This window comes from Triturus cristatus, chromosome 5_1 (genome assembly GCF_964204655.1).
Source record: "Triturus cristatus chromosome 5_1, aTriCri1.1, whole genome shotgun sequence".
Classification (NCBI taxonomy): domain Eukaryota; kingdom Metazoa; phylum Chordata; class Amphibia; order Caudata; family Salamandridae; genus Triturus; species Triturus cristatus.
Window position 1 is genome coordinate 210,609,838 of NC_140587.1, and position 20,643 is coordinate 210,630,480.

General features: G+C 47.4%; 1 protein-coding gene across 1 annotated transcript in view; it reads left to right on the forward strand.

Annotated features, from left to right (window-relative positions):
• Positions 1–20,643, forward strand: part of LOC146830648 (uncharacterized) — a 515,492-nt gene that overhangs the window by 202,325 nt on the left and 292,524 nt on the right. The window contains exons 8-9 of the mRNA XM_085604827.1: positions 15,355–15,456; positions 19,539–19,637. Of these exons, the coding sequence (XP_085460953.1) occupies positions 15,355–15,456; positions 19,539–19,637 (201 nt within the window). The remainder of the gene's footprint in view (positions 1–15,354; positions 15,457–19,538; positions 19,638–20,643) is intronic.

A 20,643-nucleotide genomic window follows, 5' to 3' on the forward strand; every position in this document is an offset into this window, starting at 1 on the left:
AATATATTTTCTCGGGCTTTATTTGAATTCTCCCTACTTTTCTCTTCTTGTCTGAGCGCCTTCTCTGTGCGTCTATGCGATTCTTTACGCCATAACTCAATGGCATCTTTCTGTGACTGTCTGGCTTTCTTTTTCCATAATTCTTCTTCTACTCTCATGATGCAATCTGCATCCCACGTCCCAGCTGCGGGCCATCTCTGACTTTCTGGTAAATCCTTGGTGTAGTCCACCCATAAATCAAGATATAATACGGCATCTAGGCCATGCTTATGGTACATAAAGTACCCTGGAGTGTCCCTAGGTGGAATGGGAACAGCTTCTTCGAGTACCCCTTTTCTAGTTTTGATCTGTCTTAATTTTGAAAAGAGTGGCATCTTTAAACCTTGCTACTTGATTCTTACTCAAACTCTTAATACCTGGACTCGGACACAATTAATACAATAAACACAATAATGAACAATCATTCATACCACAATTTTTAAAACATATTAAAACATTTAACATTTAACGAACAATGATAATCAGAAGAAAACTAGTTACTGACATAATACTAATACTAGATAATACTAAATTATACACAAGATATACTAGATATACTGCTAAACAGTACAGATACACTGCTGAAACAGTGCAGACCGGATCTGTGTACCCAAACCCGTCTTGACCGGCACAAACTAATGTGCACGTCTAAATGCCTTCCCAGCAACGGTACTCACCGGGACACACGGAACGGAAGGCCTCGGAACTGAACTGGACTGGACCGGACTGGACTCGACACGACTCGGAACTTCGGAACCTGGCGGGCCTCTGTATACCTCGGATCTTGCTCTCTCAGCTAGGCTCTGGTCGGGATACTTCGCACTTCTCACCGCCTCGTCTGGGTGTTGATCGCAGCCTCAGTCACCCCCGCTTAGTCGGAGGGAGATACAGGAAATCCTGCGGGTACGCGTAGTTGTCCGTCCAGCTGTGGCAGGAGACCGGGCCTGCAACGCACCTCCGGCGCGTGAGATGGGAAAGTGTCCCTGTTCGGGCGCCAATTTATGTGGTAAATATTTAAATTACCTGTACTATTTTTATGCGGTAAAATTCAGGAAGAATAACTCAGTAAAATAAGAGGCAGAATCCGTGGTATTAGAGGTTCTAAAAAGGACTTTATTCCTTACAAAGGAATTATGGTTCGAACCAGGCAATCGAATTCCATCACCACGAAGGTTCAGGAAGGGATAGGCAATACATTATTGACAAGTAATGATATATATATGAAATGCATTACATTAAGACAGATGCAGGAGGCGTAACAGCTGATAATACAGATAAGAATACACATACGTAATGAAAAAGGCGTAATAATAGGCGTACATAAAGGCGTATACTAGAAACGTCATAAAAAATGATGTCACAAGTGGGTGGATCCATAAAAGAATCCTGCAGTGTCAGCAGAAATACTTGGCAGAGATGCGCGCGCAGCCGCATGACGTGTGATTGACGTGTAACTAGGGGGTGAAGGGAACGTGACATTTAGCCCTACGTGAGGAGACAGAAGTCTGGGGGGTCAGGTCAACCTAATCCCAAATCATATCTAATATCTTATGTTTAAGGAACTGTATTATCCAAAAGGAAAGGTCTCTCGGACAGAATCTATTCTATACTGACTGTTAGTGCGTGTACAAGCGTCTAAGTGTCTACATGAGATGCGAGGGGCATGGTAACAGGGGCTATGAATTACTTGCATGAATTACTTGCATGAAGGCAGTGAGGCCGGGCCCTTTGCTCGGTAGCTGGAAGGATGTTTACCTAAACTACTAGACAGGAATGCATTGGATGAGGAGCGGAGCAGATAACTTGAAGGTGAAATACAATTTTTGGCAGGCAACAGGCCGCGTCAGGCACCGTTAGCCGCGCAGGGAGTAGGACAAAGTTCATGGATACAGATGCGAGCTCAGGCTGGAGCTTTCAGAGGCAGAAGGCAGGAAAAGGCTTGATGGCAGAATTCAGGGCCTACTCGCCTGAACTGTAAAACGTGAAAAGTACACCATATAAAGTCGGTGGCCAATCATACTTAGGAATGGAATATCCGACCCATTCATGGCGGATCTGAAAGAGGACATGTTGACGTTGGACGCACATGTATTTGCGTCTTCATAGCTGGAACTGGAGGGAACATACATGTACTTGTAGCATGTACATGGAGCCGTTGGGGTCTAAGATAGGGGACATAACTGATCATAAAAATTCATATTTCCTCACTCCGAGGGATGCCAGGGGCTCGAGTTGGCAGGATGCCCGACCTCTAATTGAACAACAGCGGCCAGGCGAGGTGTGAACTGCCGGACGGAGGTCCCTATCCTTTCACTTTCACTTTCTCGCCCTTTGTCTGCCCAGCCCAGGGAGTGCTCACGGCTGCCTTATTATCATTTGGACGCTCTGCATGCCACACTGGCGACCCATCGCAAGACGAAGCACTCCTGATCTCTTTTTGCTGAGAGAGGGCATTCCTGATTGAACCGACTTGCTTGAGCCCACCATGTCGGGCAAAGCAGAGGTGGACCGGCCTAAGCCTAAGGCCACCAGGCGGGGAGCCTATATTCAAGCCAATAACATGGACCGCTATGCCCAGCAGAGGGGGTCACCGGGTGCACCGAGCCAGTCCCCGGACACACAGAAGACTGCCTCACCCTTGGCCCCGGAGCTCTCACTGCAGGATGTCATGGGTGCGCTCGACGGGCTGCAGACTTCGATTGGGAGACAGTTTGATGCCCTGGCGCACAAAGTGGATACCATCTTGGTGGATGTTAATCTGATCCGCGCGGATTTGGGCAAAACAAATGAACGGGTCAAATCCCTGGACATCAAGACCACGGGCCTTGCTGATGATGTCTCGGACCTGCAGACCGAGGTCCGTAAGTTGCGGACCGAGAGTGATCTCGCCGCCCGCCGGCTGGAGGACTTTGAGAGCCGGGCCAGGCGCAACAACGTGCGCGTTATCGGGGTCCCGGAGTCATCGGACGAGACTTCCGTGGACCTGCTCGTGGAGGACTTGGTGCTCAACCATCTGCAGCCTAAGGGTCTTGGGAAGTTCTTCGCAGTTGAGAGGGCCCATAGAGTGCCGGGTGGGAGGCCCAAGGTGGGAGCCCCACCGAGGCCGATTGTCGCCCGGCTCTTTCATTTTCGAGACCGGGACGCTATCCTGCAGGCCTCGAGGGTAACGGGCCCGGTCCCCTTCCAGAACGCGTCGGTGAATTTCTATCCTGACTTCACCCAGCAGGTGCAGAGGCAGTGGCAGGGCTTTCTGGGGGTGAAGAGGAGGCTTCGGGAGAGGGAACTGAAATACGCCATGCTCTTCCCTGCCAGACTACGTGTGGTGTATGAAGACCGAACGTTCTTCTTTGAATCGCCTGCCATGGCGGATGAATGGCTGGACGCTCTGCCTCGACGACGCACGGAAGAGGACACTGCCGTAGACGGGGACAGTGGCCGGTATGAACAAGGTTGATGTCTTCGGAACCGGACTGACTCGGACTGACTCTAGATAATGACTTGCAGTAAATACGGAGGTTGTGGGAGGACGAGGGGAGCTCTTTCCTCCCTTAGGGTACTTTTTGTAGATTTTGGGTTTGGTAGGGCGACAGGCACACTGCAAGTTGGGGGGGCTTTGTAAGCTGCAGCAGGGGTGCAGGGTGGGGGGGGGTTCCGGGATTTTGGGTTTGTTGTTGGGGGGTTTGTTTCCGCAAGGCATAGTGATTATTTCCAGGACTGTTCCATGGTGGCTCTTCGGGTGTGGGGTGGGCCTCTTTACGTTTGGGGATGGGGGGTAGGGGTTTAAGTGTTATAAGCTGGAATGTTAATGGTTTGGGGGATCGCATTAAGCGTGGGATTGTTTTGCAATTCTTGAAACGGTCATTGCCGGATGTCGCCCTGCTGCAGGAGACGCATCTTATAGGTAGGGCTCCCTGTTTTCCGTTTTTACTGATTTTTACAGATAAATACTGACAGAAAACCTTTATTTTCGTATCCGTATTTATTTTTAAATGTGGATAAAAACCGAAATTGGGTTGTTTTTTAAGTAATTCTAAAGTCTGTCTGCCATGACTGCCAAGCCAATAGTTTTGTGGGTTGATAGGAAAGGGAGCTAAAAAAGAAAGGGATTTTAGTAAAGAGGCTTTAACAGAGAGGCTGATATTGAAATATGCATATTTTCATAGAAGTGCATAGATTTAACTTCAGCTGGTGCTCACAGCACTGAAACCTGGCAGACATTCAAGCATGAGTGCATTTTTATCAGTTAAATAAATGTAGAAATATACTAATTTCAGCTTCATTTTTTTCACAAAGATCAAAATAAATATGGATAAATACAGATAAAATTAGGAAAAAATAAATATGGATAAATACAGACGGAAATGTCAAAAAGATAAATACCATAAAACCGGGAGCCCTACTTATAGGTAATACGTGCTATGCTCTGAATAGGAAGGGTTATAAATTCATAGCTCATTCGGGATTCTCCTCTGGGTCCAGGGGTGTGGGCATCCTAGTCAGAGCCTCGCTACCATTTGAGGTGGACTCCACCATTGTTGATGATAGGGGGAGGTTTGTGGCGGTGGCGGGGCGGTGGGAAGGAAGAACTTTGGTTTTAGTTTCGGTTTATGTCCCGCCGGCCCTGCAGGCCTCCACGTTTACAGATCTGGGTAGGGCCTTGCTGGATCTCCCGGGGGGTATGCTTGTGGTGGGAGGTGATTTCAACGCGGTTGGCTCCGGTCTGCTGGATAGATACCCGCCCAGAGAAACAGGGGGGGCTCAGAAGTGGCTTCCAGACTTTCTAGACACGCTTGGCCTCATAGACTGCTGGAGGCTCCGGCACCCCACACAGAGCCAATACACTTTCCACTCCGGGGCGCATGGTAGCCTTTCTAGGATTGATTACCTACTCACTCTGGCTGCGCATGCCTCATTGGTGTCCGAGGCCAGGCACATGGCGCGTGGTATATCTGACCATTCGCCAGTGTGGGTCAGGCTGGATCTAGGTCGGGAGGGAGGGGGAAGGGTGGCCCCTATCAACCCTTGGTACTTCCGAGACCCCAAGATGCGCAGCGCGCTGGTAAAGACAGTAGATAATTTTTTCAAGGACAATCAGGGATCCGTGGACTCGGCAGTGTCGCTGTGGGAAGCATTTAAGACCGTGCTGCGAGGGGAAGCCCTCTCCCTTGTAGTGGCTGCCAAGCGGCGGAGAGATGGCGAGGTTTTGCAGGTTGAGGAGGAGATCGCGGCTTTGGAGGGAGCGCTGGAGGAGGAGGTTACAGAGGCCTCACTGCATGAGCTGTGCTTGAAGCAATCCGAGTATAAGGACCTGGTGACTAATGCCGCTAAGACCCTCAGTAGGGAACAGCAGGGCCGTCTGTATGATGTTGGTGACAAGGCCGGGAAACTCCTGGCTTGGCTGGATAAAAAAGAACGGGTTAATAGAGTAGTGCCGGAGCTGACGGGAGAGGGGGGAGAGGTGATTGTGGAACCTGAGAGGATTGTACAGTGTTTTTCGGACTATTTCCGTATGGTTTATCCCTCAGTGTCGGACAGGCCGCCCGAGGACTCGCGTGACCTCCTGCGTGATATCGCATTGCCCTGTCTCTCCGATATAGATAGGGACGATCTAGATGGAGACATAACGGTCGATGAGGTGGCGGGGGCTATCCGCGCGTTGAACTCGGGCAAGGCCTCGGGTCCGAACGGCTTGCCGGTCGACCTGTACAAGCTGTTTCCGGATAGGGTCGCCCCTCACCTGCGCGCCATGTTCGTGGAGGCGCGGGGGAGTGGGGCCCTCCCGTTGGATCAGCGACTGGCGACAATTGTGGTTATACACAAAGAGGGCAAACCCCGAGATAAGTGCGCCTCAAATAGGCCTATCTCACTCCTTAACGCAGAGCCGAAAATTCTGGCTAAAATCCTGGCGGCCCGATTGATTCGGGTACTCGGTGACTTGGTCCACCCGGATCAATCCGGATTCATCCCGCACCGTAACACTGCGTTAAATCTTCGGCGCCTTCATGGTGTAATCGCCAGGGCGGGCACGCTGCGTGAACCAGCTATTGTGGCGTCTCTTGACGCCACGATGGCCTTTGACACGGTGGAATGGGCATATTTGTGGGCCGTGTTGACCAAGTTCGGCTTTGGCCACGGTTTTGTGAGCTGGGTGAGGTTGCTGTATGAGGGACCTCTTGCGAGTGTGGTGGTAAATGGCCGGGCGCCGACTCCGTTTCAGCTAGGGAGGGATACTCGGCAAGGTTGTCCCCTGTCGCCATTGTTGTTCGCCCTCGCCCTTGAGCCGCTGGCTGCGTGGATACGCTGGCACCCGGATATACGGGGACTTAGATGGTCGCCTGAACACGAGGACCGTATTTCGCTTTATGCTGATGACATCCTGTTGTATCTTGCCTCACCCAAGAAATCACTCATAGTGGTCTGTGACGTACTCACATCTTTCGGTAGGAACTCGGGTCTCGTTATCAACTGGAGTAAATCGTATTTATATGTTCTTAGTGGCGAGGTTCCACCGATCCCTCGAACGTGTTCGATCCAGGTCGCTCAGCAGGGCTTCGTGTATCTGGGGATCTTTATCTCCATGGACTCTGCTGTGCGATATGAGAGGAACCTGCTCCCCCCCCTAGCGCGCCTGAGGCGGGATGTGGAGGGCTGGCGGAGGCTGCCGCTCTCCCTCGTTGGGCGCGCGGCCCTGTTCAAAATGATGTCTCTTCCCCGGTTCCTCTACGCACTGCAGAATACTTTGGATTGGGTACCGGCCAACTACTTTCGGGAGGTCTAAGGCCTCCAACGAACGTTGCTGTGGGATGGGCGGCCGCGAATAGCTATTGCAAAGTTGACGCTTCCATGGTACGACGGGGGTATTGCGCTTCCAGACATCCGACGGTACTATTGGGCCACCCAGCTGAGTGCGATTAATCATGGGCTTTATGGCCCTGCCCTCAGCCCTGGGTATGCCATGGACAGGTGGTTGCTGCGTGGTGGTAACTATTACAGGGCATTGTACTCGCGGTCCCTGGACTCGTCCCTCACGGGGCCCACTGGAGTGGCGGTGCGTGTGTGGAAGATGGCAACTGACTCGCTGGGCTGGAAGGATAGGCTCACCCTCGCTACCCCGCTGTTTGAATCTGAGAGACTGGGTAGGCTTTGGCATACAAAAGGCTTTGACAAATGGGACTTGATCGGCATCTCCAGGGTCGGAGATGTGCTGATTAAGGGGAGGGTGAAGTCCTTTGAAGAGTTGCAGAAGGAGTATGAGCTGGGGCCATCCGAGTTTTTCCGCTATATTCAGGTGCGTCACGCCCTCCGATCAGTCCTCATAGAGGGTGAGAAGGTGCCTGAGTCCTCTCCTTTGGAGGACCGGGTCCTTGATGGCCATATGCCCGAGAGCACGATCTCGCTCATCTATAAGAAACTGATCAACGTCCGGGCGGATATGCTTCTGGGGCTGAGGGACCAGTGGACTAGGGATGGCCTCGAGTTGGATGACGAGGATTGGCAGTCTGCTGTTTCCTCTCCTAAGGAGGTTGCGATCCCGTCGCGTCTGAGGCTGGTGCAGCTTAAAATACTGCATCGAGTTTATGTGACGGGGCCAAGGCTGGTCCACATGGGATTCTCGGAGGACGGCCTATGCAGGAGGGGATGTGGTATGGTGGGTACTTTCCTGCATATCATTTGGGAATGTGGTGTCATTACGGAATTCTGGAGGAGAGTCCATGCAGTGATGGGGGAGGTGACGGGCATTGCTATGCAGCTGGAAGCGCGGTGTTGCCTCCTGAATGTCTGGGGGCCCACTAACCACGATGAGGCACAGACCCAATGGGTGACTCTGGGTAACATGTTCGCTAAGAGAGATATCGCGCGATTGTGGGGCTCCGCGGGGCCCCCCACATTGACCGCGTGGAAAGAAAATATGGACTGGAGTATGCTAAGGGAGAAGACGGTATATTGCGCTAGAGGCCGCCCTCGGAAGTGGCACGCCATCTGGGGGCGGTGGAATCAATACAGGGGGGAATATGTCTTGCCCCTGATTTGGATCCCCCCGAGGAACAGCTTTCCTCCTAACCTTCTTTCCAGCTCAGTATGGTTAATGGACTTCTTTGGCCTCTGCTGTCCCCCTTCTTCCTCTTTTCATAGTACTGTAACTGGTAGATGATTGGGGTCCTGCCTCCCCTGGGGGGCTTTCACCATGGGCATTCGGTGTTCTTGCCTTGCTGGGGGTTGTTGTGTGTTTTGTGTTTATTTAAAAATGGAATCTTTGCACTCCTCCTTCACTGTACAGTGGACACGTTTCTGCTCCTCTTTATCGAAGCTGCCGAACCTCCGGGTTGTCGGCTGAATAGCTGTGTCCAGACTTTTGAAAATAAAGGTTTTCAAAAAAAAAAAAATAATAATAATTTCTACCTTTGATTTCCACCAGTGGGGCAAGACTGAAATCTGTAGCTGAATAGGGCTCCATGAGGCCGAATACCTCCTCCGCGACGTCCCGCTGAAATGGATTTGCTGCTGCAGAAAAGCTCAGAATGGCAACAGCCTGAGTCTTTGTCCCAGCTGCAACACACCTTGGTCACAAACGACTCTAAGACTAAAGTGTTAGTATTTGCTAATCCAACAAAAAAATCAAACTTTACCTGGAGCCTGGGTCTACTGAAAATCAAAACTGCTGATGCCTATAACTACCTGGCTGTTTGGATAATAGTAAAAGTACCAGCAAAAAAGCGCTTGAGGCGCACTGTGGCAAAGGCCAAATCAATCATAATTGAATCCTGCAAACTACATAACGACCTGGAAAGCCCATCTACTATCTCAATAAGACTTGTACTAGCATCAACCCTTCTACCAATGAGTACGTACGACCACGGCCATAACATCATGGACAAATACCAGCTCAAGGCTTATAAAATGGTTTTCAGATTGCCAACATACCTCTGGAACACCCTAATAAGGCTGGAATTCGGTCTGGAGGGCCAACCATGGGCAAGCATGGCTTTCTTTCTAAACTACTACTGCAGAATTGAAAAAGCTCCACCCAACACCTTGAAAGCAGTCCTCCAGAACATCTCCGCCCTCGAAGGGAGTCCATGGTCGCAATACCTCCAAAGATCAATCACCACTCTCCAAATTAATCAGACAGTATTGAACAACCTGCAGCTTTCGTGTGCCACTATTAAAGCCCCACTGAACAAACAAATAAAAACACTGTTACAGGCAAACGATATGAGAAATCTCAGGAAATCAAAACTACTACAGGTGATGGGGCTATCGTATGTCCAGCGGGATTGCTTTAGACCTCAACCTTATCACCGCTGCGTGCTTATTAAAGGCTGCCCTAAACAAATAATGTTTGCAGGGCTACTGGGGCTGAAATCCAAAGACGTAAACCCCAGGTTGCAGTCACTAACCAAAACAGTCAACTGTAGACTCTGGGGCATTTTTACAATAACTGGCGCATCCCTGCATATCAGCAGGGATGCGCCAGTTATTGTGCGCCACAGCTCCGCCACCATGGATGCGCCGCATTTAAAATGCGGTGCACCATGGGGCAAAAACGGCACAGATGCGTGACGCATCTGTGCCGTAAAAGTGGCGCATTGCTGGAGTTGCGTCGCAAGCGCGACGCAGCTCCAGCAATGGTCTGGGGGGCCCTATCTTGTTAATGCTGCGTCAATCCTGATGCCTGCTTCAAGCAGGCGCAGGGTTTTGATGCAGCACGGGCCTAAAAGTGACTGAGTGAAATCTTGTAGATTTCACTCAGCCACTTTTAGGAGGCGTTCCTGCGACGGAACGCCCCCCCGGCACAGGAACGCCTACATGTGGCGCAGGGATTTACAACGTGACACATCTCCCAGATGCGTCACGTTGTAAGTACCCCGCACCATGGCGCAGGATTTGCGCCGCCGCTGCGTCACAAAAGTGACGCAACGGCGGCGTAAATGAAGCGCAAGGGGCTTGTAAATCTGCCCCTCTGTGCCTACAAGTTTGAGACTTTTATAAATGTATTATGCTGTTGTCCGGCACTTTCACTCCCTCTCCGCACATCGCTAAAAGCACTTTTTCTTGCCTATGGCATACGAACCTGCAACGAGGCTACGAAGCTGGTGTTCCCCCTCAGGAGCCGATGGAATTGGCTAAATTTGGCAAATACATCAGCCTAGCGCAATCGGCTAAGACTCTGACAAATTGACCGTCCATTGCCTCCTACGTGTACCATAAAATAGTAAGTCTTTGGGGCAATAATTACAATCTCCCACTATTATTACGAAGTAATCAGACAATTGTATCTAGCAGTGTGAGTGAGTATGCATTCAGCTATATCCACACCTGATTATCTTTGGAACCTGGTGGCTATTACCAAGCTAACCACCAGTCCGTTTTCAGTTTTTAGGGGTGTCCAGTGTAGGTCCAGGGTGGCAGGCATCCATGTCATATTTTTAGTCTAGCCAACAAGCACTAACATAAATACAATTATTTACAGGAGGGGTGCCCAACGTTTTTCCAATGCAAGAACGGGGAGGGGAAAATGTTTCAGGATAACCGCTTTTGATACCATGGGCCTCCCCTGCTTTGATAGCATAGCCCTTCCTCCACCTTGCGTTCATAGTATGGACCCTTTCTCTTCTCCAGTGCTGTTTTTGCCCCCACACTTAGTCTGTCCCAGACTCTCAGTTCAGTCCCTTTCCCATGCCATCTGTGAAGGTCATTTATTTTTATTGACTTCGGAGGCTGCCTTTGTTCTGTGAGTTTTAAAGGCGCTCTTGCAGCTGGTCCTGACACATTTAACACTTTTCTTACTTTTATAATGTCATTGCTTTGCATTGTGCACATTCCCTTGCAATACTTGCCTGGCACCCTAGTTTCAAAAAACTGGTGAGCACACTGTAAGAACACTGCCTAGCACCATGCCACTCTATCCTTCGCAATACTGCCGAGTACCCTAAGAGAGCACTGCAGAGCACCCTAAGAGAGTGCTGCCAAGCACCCTAAGAGAGCACTTCCGAGCACCCTAAGAGAACACTGCTGAGCACCCTAAGACAACACTACCGAGCACCCTAAGAGGGAGATAGCTGAGCACCTTAAGAGAATACTACCAAGCACCCTAAAAGAACACTGCTGAGCACCCTCAAAGAACACTGCTGAGCACCCTAAGAGAGCACTGCCGAGCACCCTAAGAGAGTAATGCCGAGCACCCTAGGAGAACACTGCCGTGCACCCTCAAAGAACACTGCCAAGCACCCTAAGAGATTACTGCTGAGCACCTTAAGACAGCACTGCTGAGCACCCTAAGAGAACACTGCCAAGCACCCTAAGAGAGCACTGCCTAGCACCCTCAAAGAACACTGCTGAGCACCCTGAGAGCACTGCTGAGCACCCTAAGAGAGTACTGCCGAGCACCCTAAGAGAGTACTGCCGAGCACCCTAAGAGAACACTGCCGTGCACCCTCAAAGAACACTGCCAAGCACCCTAAGAGATTACTGCTGAGCACCTTAAGACAGCACTGCCGAGCACCCTAAGAGAACACTGCCAAGCACCCTAAGAGAACACTGCCGTGCACCCTCAAAGAACACTGCCAAGCACCCTAAGAGATTACTGCTGAGCAGCTTAAGACAGCACTGCTGAGCACCCTAAGAGAACACTGCCGTGCACCCTCAAAGAACACTGCCAAGCACCCTAAGAGATTACTGCTGAGCAGCTTAAGACAGCACTGCTGAGCACCCTAAGAGAACACTGCCAAGCACCCTAAGAGAGCACTGCCTAGCACCCTCAAAGAACACTGCTGAGCACCCTGAGAGTACTGCCGAGCACCCTAAGAGGGTACTGTGTTGCACCCCATCTTTCAGCACAATGCCTAGCACCCTGTCAGAGCACTGCCTAGAACCGTTCAGGACACTGCCTAGCATTCTTTCTTTCAGAACACTGCATAGACCCCATCAGAGCACTGTTTGATACCTTATCAGAACATAGCGTTGCACCAGTGTTTTTGCAAACTTTGCCTGGCACCCTATATCTCAGAACACTGCCTCGCACCCTATCGGAACTCAGCCTAGCACCCTATTTCTGGACAATCTGCCCAGCACTCTATGTTTTTTAACAGGGCCAGGCCCCTGTTACTCTAAACACTGTGTAGCGCCCTATCCCAACACTGCCAGCCACCCTATAATTTGCAACACTGCCTATCACCCAATCACAGTGCTTAGATGTGGTGGTTAAAATCTGTAGCCAGAAAAGAAGAAAGAATGGATAAAGCAGCAGTGAGTTAAGTGAAAACAGAAACGTAAGGTGCTTAGTGGCGAGCGGGGTACTCGCTGTGGTAGTCCAATATTCTCTCGGCTGGGCTGATGTATTGGCTGCTATGGTACATGCACAGTGGAGTAGAATATTTATCAGCATAGAGTCTCCTGCATAGCAGGAAAGTAAAGTGCTTAAAGACTCGTTCTCGGCTACAATGATACAATGTTCAGCAGGGTTGAATTGGGATTAAATTACTGAAATTATGCTATTACGCTAGTTTGAGTATTTAAGAGTAATTTGGGGCAAACATTCGATCGCAGGAGCACAGAACAACAAACTAAGGGGCATATCATCAAGTAGGCAATATAAAATTATTGGCGCTTTTGCGTCCGCTTTCGGACGAAATGCGGCGATAATTTTATCACCTTATCAGCAAGGTCACGCTATCGTGTGAATCCTTGCCTTAGCTCCCTTTCCCGTAACGCCCACCTTTGCATCTCTAATGAGATGCAAAGTGGGCGTTCCGTCCCAAAATAACTGGAGAAATGTCGCTAACCGACATTTCTCCAATTATCAATGGGCACGTTAACAAGCATAGCGATAAGAAAAGTAGAGCTAACCTTGGTTAACGCTACTTTCCTTACGCCTGCTTTTAGTTTGATTTAGCCATGATACCCTATGTAAGGTGGATATCATGGCTAAATCTGCCCTGCCCTATCAACAAGCTATCGCCAAACTTTGTGAGATTATCGCTGGATTTCCAGCGATTATCTCACATTTGGCAGTTAGTGCTTGGAATTTTATCGCTTTTGAGATAAGCGTTGCTGATAGCACGCTATCTCAGCGATAAAATCCACGTTACCCGGCGATAATTATCCTAGTGCTAAGTGCGCTTAGCGATAATTATCGCCGGTCCTTGATGATATGCCCCTAACAGAGCGCAAGTGTAAGTGGTTACTACTGTTAGTTTCCTGTGGCATTTAGTGATATTTTCTTGGCAAAGAATGCATCCTCAGGTACATTTTGGACACAGGGGTACATTTTGCACCAAGAAAATAGCGCTTAATACTGGATTATGCTTCCCATATAATTACGCAGAATTGTGAGTAAATTATGAGGTAATTACAAGTAATTACGTGAGAGAGAATTACGCCAGTTACTCCCACCCCTAATACTGACCAATTTTACTTTTCTTTCAAGCATGTTCACCTTTTTGATTGATTGGATTTTTGTGTATGAGTTTGGGTGGAAGTTGTTACTGTAAATCAAGAATATGATAAACAGTTTGGTTTCCACTGCTGTGACTTTAGCATGTGTAAGCAGCTGCATCTTCAGCCTTCCTTTACCTTTTTGTGGGTCTCCACAGCTAGGAATAAATCGGTGGGCTGGTGAGTGGCATTATGCCCCTGCCCCTCCACATCCCCTGACTCCTACAGGTCTATAGGACAGAGAGATCAGATCTGTCACAGCTTCTTCCCGCCTGCACTGGCGTAGCAAGAGGGGCAAGGACCTCAATTGTCCTATCTGTGTGTGCCTGGTGGCTCAGTGGGCTAAGGCTTTTATGCCAAGAGTCTGTGTTTGAACTTATGGTCACAGGTTCAAATCCTTTCAGGGTCCTCACACCCTTTCATCCTTTCGCGGTTGGTAAAATTAATGCCATTTAATTGGGTGACAATATACATGTTATTCAGCACTAAGATAACCAAAGAGGAGGGGTGAATATGTGCTCTACAGATATACATGATAATGCAGGTGCAAGCAAAGAAAATGGCCATTCTGACTGCTGTTTGAGTAGTAATAATTAGGGTTCAGTAGGCGCCTGTAGTCTCTGGGCCCTGGTACCACTGCACCAACATCACCGTTGATAGTTGTACCCCTGCCAGCATGTCATCTGCTCTCTGCTTTCTCATAGAGAGCAGAGAGAGCAATCCTGAAAGAGGGAAGACCAGAGAGAAGAGGGCCTGGAGAGTTTCCGAATACCAGATGGCATTTGAACATATGACAAAGGGGGTACATGGGGTTGCAGAATGCAGGTATATATTTTCATGACTTGGGCAGAATGGGCCACGTGGATGTGCTGGAGGATGGTAAAAGCAGTGGTGCGCACTGTAGGTGTTGCATGAATCATTAACTAGCTTTCCACCTCGCATTCTGATTTGCTATAACTGAGTTTTGCTCTCTGTGTCTACGAAGGCATTTGGAACCCCTCATTGAAATGTTCCCCATCATTGATACCAACCCATCTACAACTCTATATTTTGTGAAAGGGTTTAGCCATCACAATGTCGTCCAATTTGTTCATCACCTTGAGAACAACCATATCCACTTGGCCGTATTACTTGTCGAGTGCACAATAGAGGGAGATACACAACTGTATTCAACAAGAAAACATCCAATGTAATATTCAACAATTGTGTTCTCAAGGATACAGGAGGATAAATTAATTAATTATCATTAATGTTAACAGTCATGAAGCTTAACCATTACTCTAAGCCTCGCTGCTAAGTAGCATGAGAGTAAATTACGGTTGCCTTGCATGAGCCCTCTCATCCTTGGCTCTCAAGACTCTTCATATTGTCTGAGGCTTTGTCATATCATGGATCATACTCAACGGTGCTGGTCTTTAGCACACCCCACTCTTCCAGCATGGACCACTGGTCCTCCATCACTAGCTTTCTGCAAATCACTACCCGGCTACCTGAAGCTTATACATTTTAAAGCACACTGAGGCCACTATAAGGTGGTAAGCAATCCTTTGCAAAATTTCTAAAGAAATAAAATATATTGTGAAAAATGATCTAAATGGCTCATCAGCCTCTGAATGTTTTAGAAATGTGATCACACTGAAATCTAACCCACAGTTGGAAGTGAGGGGGAAATGTATAGTTTCCTTAAATAGACAGTTGGAGTGATTTAAAATTTGAGAGGGTGGTAAATTGAAATCCAATTAGAAAATGTATTAACAAGACAAAGAGAGTTTGGAATTTTTATAACATCCCAAGAGCTCTGACTTTTGTAATTTAGTTAATAAGTAAATCATAGGAGAACACTAAAAATTCTGTTTGATGATTTGTTTCTTTGGTTTTCAGTTTGACCGGTCTCCTTTGCACATCGCTGCTGAAAGAGGGCACACAAATGTTGTGGAGTTTTTAACTGAGAAGTTCCGTGCCAATGTTTTGGCGCGTACTAAGGTAAGTGGAATATATAACATAATATATGACCTGCTTGGCTCACTGTCTCCATACTTGGAATAATATCCAATGAAACTTGGGTTTGGAGACTGAGTGGGAGATGGGCTTGGGTTCTAGTTATTTCAAGGGAAACCTCCCAGAAGCAGCCTAGTGATGATGGGCACACTTAAGGATCACCCAAAGACTGGTCTGATTTATCAATAATTAGGATACCTTCCTATAATCTCAGAGATAATCAAATCTTAACGCATGGGCTGGGATCCTGCTTTACTGCTGCCCAAGACTGCACACTACTTCTGAAACTGTAGGCATGTTTGCATCATTCATTATAGATCAATATTGATTGAATACAATGAAGTGCAGGAATTTATGAGACTGAACCCAGGAGAATGATAGAGCCCTTGCTAATGGTAACAAACATTGGGAAAAGTACAATTTTTAACAGTTTCATCATATTTAAATCTATTTTAAATGTTGAATTAGCGTGGATGTCTTCCAGAATTGCATACTGATTTGCACCTAAAAAATAGATTTAGCCATTCTGTGAGGGCCGTAGGATTGCTAGGTAGAGGCTATAAGAATAATTTTGACAAATCTATTCAATGGTGACAAAAAGATCAGTCGGATGTGGGAGAGGTCCCTACATTAATCGCAGGTAGATAGGTCAGATGTGCACCAGCAGGACATTTTAGCTTATGCTTTAAATGTGCTGTGAGGTTCTACTTTTTTGATTAATTTCAACATGAGTGACAGAAGGGGCATCTTTTGATCATTGCACATTATGGTTAGCTATTGCATTTTAGGAATTCAGAAGAGTGTTCCTGCAATGAGTGTTCCTACAATGCCTCATAGTTTGTGCCCCTCATTACACACTGTGCCCCCATTACACACTTAGTTTGACACCACCTGGTGGCCCTCGGAACTCAGACTCACCCCTACACCAAAAGATCACACCCGCAACCTCACCACCATCTTGGACAGCAAACAAACCATGAAACAATAGATCAACACTGCCTGCTTCCACACTCTCCACAAGCTCCGAAGAATCTTCAAGTAGCTCCCCTGAAGCACCAGGAAAACAGTCATGCAAGCCCTTATTACCAGCGGTCTGGACTACGGCAATGTGCCGCCAGTAAACTCATGAGAAGGCTCCAGACGATTCAGTACTCAGCGGCCAGACTGATCCTCAACCTGCTCAAAAGGACCCACTTCTCCCAGCACTTAAGAAACCTCCACTGGCTCCCCATCCAGAAAAGATGCCAATTCAAACTACTGACACACACCTGAAAAGCCCTCCATGACCAAGGGCCAATATATATGAACCACTGCCTGAACTTCCACTAACCATCCAGAAACATGTGTTCTGCCTCCCTTGTCCTGGCACAGACACCGTGGCTTCTTCTTCTACCTTGCCAATAAGTCCTGGAACGTGAACCCCCCCCTCACCTCTGAACATAACCCTCGCTGATATACTTCAGGAACAAACTCAAGACCTGGCTTTTCAACTAAGCCCAGCATCCCAGCGCCTGGATAGCCTTACAGGTGATAAGACTCACTTCATAAGTACTGATTGATTGATTGACTGAGTTGCCAGACCTATAAGGGACCTTTGCATGAAGTAGTTTGATCACCAAGGCAGCTAAAGGCATACCACACAGTGTAACTCACTACAATGTAACACCTGATGTAACCCTGCATATTTAAAAAAATGAGCCGTGTCATATGCTTGCAAATAACGGTTGTATTCATACAGGTATTGGAAATTGAACCATATCCTCTAATAATCATAAAATTACTGATAATGCTACTGCCTTGCCAATGCTTTAAAAAAAAGACTTGTATGCTTAGAACAGCCACAAAAAAGTCAGATATCCAAAGATTTACAGCTTTCAAATAATTCATAAAAACCACCAGGAGTACAGATGGCATCTATGCTAGTCATGTAGTTCCATGCATAATCCTACTCTCTAGTTCTTACCCCTGCAAATTGTTTGTAGGGAAGACAATCCATATGCTCGAGTACAGGAGGTGTGCATTAGCAAATATTAGAGCATGCAGCAGCAAAGCCAATACGTCTCACCTTGTTAACCTATTGGCTTTGTCAATGATTTTTGCCAATGCTATTCAGCATCATTAGAAAGAAACATAAAAAGAACGCAAAATGACGCGATGCATGCATGTGTGAGTACATGTCATGATGGTCTTGGCAAGTCAGTCTGTATGCGCATACATGTGTAATAAGATATACGCTAACATGTGTGATGTGTCCGCATGCGTGATGGCATATGCACGTACATGCTACACCGTACATGTCAGAGAAAGCATTTTTCTGAAAGGGGAGGGGCCCACCATCAAATGGCAGCTGCTGAGTCTCCCAGAAAGATTAAACATAACTTATTGTAGTTTTGTTGACATCAAGGGGTGGGAGAGCATGTGGGAGAGGAAGCAAAAACGGGGAGTGGACAGGGAAAATAAAAAAAGAATTAAAGGAAATGAAAAAAAACCTGGGTTGGGTGGTGGAAGAAGCAACACAGAGCTTGTGAGGTGAGGGACATGTTTTAAAAGGTATAGGCAGTACACCACGGAGGGAGCAAGGAGGGGAAGAGTGAGCAACACAGAGCGTATATGTGCAGGTTATTTGGAAGATTAGCAGCAGATGAGGGCGAGAGCAAGAAAACACATACTCTTAATGAGCACTGAAAGAAAAAAAATTGTTCACTGAATGTGTGCAGTGGAAGGATACAAGTCTTCCAATCAAACGATTGATAAAAAGGCGATGTTCCAGGGGAGGGTCAAAAACAAGATGATGATCCATTGAATAAGTGAGTGGCAGGAAAGCCAACCAATGATAAACAATGGGCACGCTCTAAGCCTGCAGGTTTTTTGTGTGGTCGTCAAGAGGTCTTTCACAAACAGACAACTAAGAGCTGGTTAAAAAAATAGTAGGAATCACAATTACTGCTATCTTTTGGAAGAATAGATTTGTGTTTTTTTCCCAGGGTGTTAGTATCGTCATGGCCACTCTCTGGTGAACAACCTTTACAACGCAACTTTTACACCGCACTACCATTACAACGAAACTATTACAACGCCAAATCTGTTACAACGCGTGCCATTACAACGCATGCCATTACAATGAAATGCACTAGATGGCGTGCTAACATTAGAAATAGTGTAGTTTTACTATCCAAACACCTTCCCTACTGCAACGTGGACTGGAGTTAGAATAGTAAATTATACATTTCTAATGTCAGCACTCCATCTAGTGTACGTCGTTGTAAAAGCATGCGTTGTAAAGGCTGGCGTTGTAACAGATCTTGCGGTGTAAAAAATGCGTTGTAACGGCATGCGGTGTAAAAGCATGCGTTGTAACGTCATACATCCCCACTCTCTCATCCTCCTAGTGCTGTGCAAAATTTGTGTAATTTCCTTTGGCGTAATTACACCAGATTTCGGAAGCATTCTATAAAATTATGCAAAATACAAGTCTGGCAAAAGAAAAGCGATATGTCTTCGAGCAAAAGCCATCCTCATGGCCATTTGACTGCGAGGGGGCATTTCGCACTATGAAAATTGAGAAAAAACGAAAGTGCTGTGAGAAATAATTGCTGGCGTTCTGGTTGTTTGCTTTGGTCCAGGGCTCCAGTGATAAGATTTTTACCTAATGGGCTTGAAATTACATGACGTGGCATAATAGCATAATTTCGGGAATTTCACATAGCAAGCATAATGTAAAAAACCTGAAATTACGTGAGATAACATTGGTGTAACAAATATTTTGCCCAGGTCTACCCTTCTCCACCCTCTTGTTTCTCATCACAGTCCCTAAATGTACAACTGCAGAAAATCCACCTACATTTCTGATTTTCACAGTCGTAGCTAGGATTTGCCACAGGAAAAATGCACACAATGACTCGGGGGTTTGCAGCTGAAACCAGCATGTAGTGGAATAGTCAGTTTCTTCAGTCCTACCGGTTGAGTAGGGTAAATTGTACACACTTAACTCCTTTTCTTTACATTGCAGAAGGTCATGCTAGGTAGATCCCTAACCTTTTTATTACTTTTCGACTTGTTCGATGTAGGACGGAAGTACCCTCATGCACATCGCTGCCCAGTGTGGGCACCCTGACACTGCCCTGGCTTTTCTGAAGAAAGGGGTGCTTCTGCATATGCCCAACAAGGTAAACTTCGTTTTTGGTGCATCATAATTCCCTTCACTTCCAGTGATTTGAATCACCCAAAAGACTTCTGCCTGTGTACAATCCAGTAGCACGCCTTGGATCAATTCCTCAACGTGATGTAACATGTATTTGTAAAGCCCACCTCCAGCCAGCATAGCATTTGTTTATTGTTGCCTAACTCAATGGAATTTATTGCATTAATCTCAGGCAGATGAAAGGCAGAATGGACTCACCAGGACCATCGCACAAACACAGATCCCTGCTGTGGGTGCTCTAGTCCAGGGTTCTCCTGGACGGCCGGATCCATGCCATATTTTTAAGATAACTACATTTATCTAAATGGGGATAGACTAAATATCTGGTATGGATTCGTCCCTCCAGGACAGACTTTGGAGAACCCTGCCTGGTCCACTGAGCCATAGGCCCAGCTATGTGATTGTTTGCCCCAGGGACCTGTGTATGCTGGTTGTTCACATTTACTCATACCCATGGTCTGACTAGGCACATGTAGCAAAGCCTAGCAGGCGCGTTGTGTGATTAGGCTTAGCTTCCAACCATTATGGTTCAACCATAGTGTCACAGACGTAGATATGCCTCATGGGTGTACGGATCCAGTGCAGCCAGCCATTGTGGTTTAGTATGCAAAGGTGGCATACGCTTTGCTGTAGCACAGAGGCTAACGAAAGGGCTTGGGCTAAGCCATAAGGACAACCCATTGTGACCCTGTGATTATGGTTTGCGCTAACGGCATGTGCTTATGAGATTGCTTGAAGTTGTGGTTTGGTCATTGTATTTTGTTGACCTTTATGTGTGTGGAAAATAGGATGAAAGGGTTAAACTGAAGAAAGCAAGGATATGAAGAAGGGGAGACTGATAGAGAATGCTGGAATTCCTGATCCTGTCTCCCCCCATCTTTGTTGTTGACACTCACAATGAGCGCATTAAGAGATGCACAGAATGCAGCTTTCAGCTGTGTGTCTTGAAGACACTCTGCACGGTTTCTGCA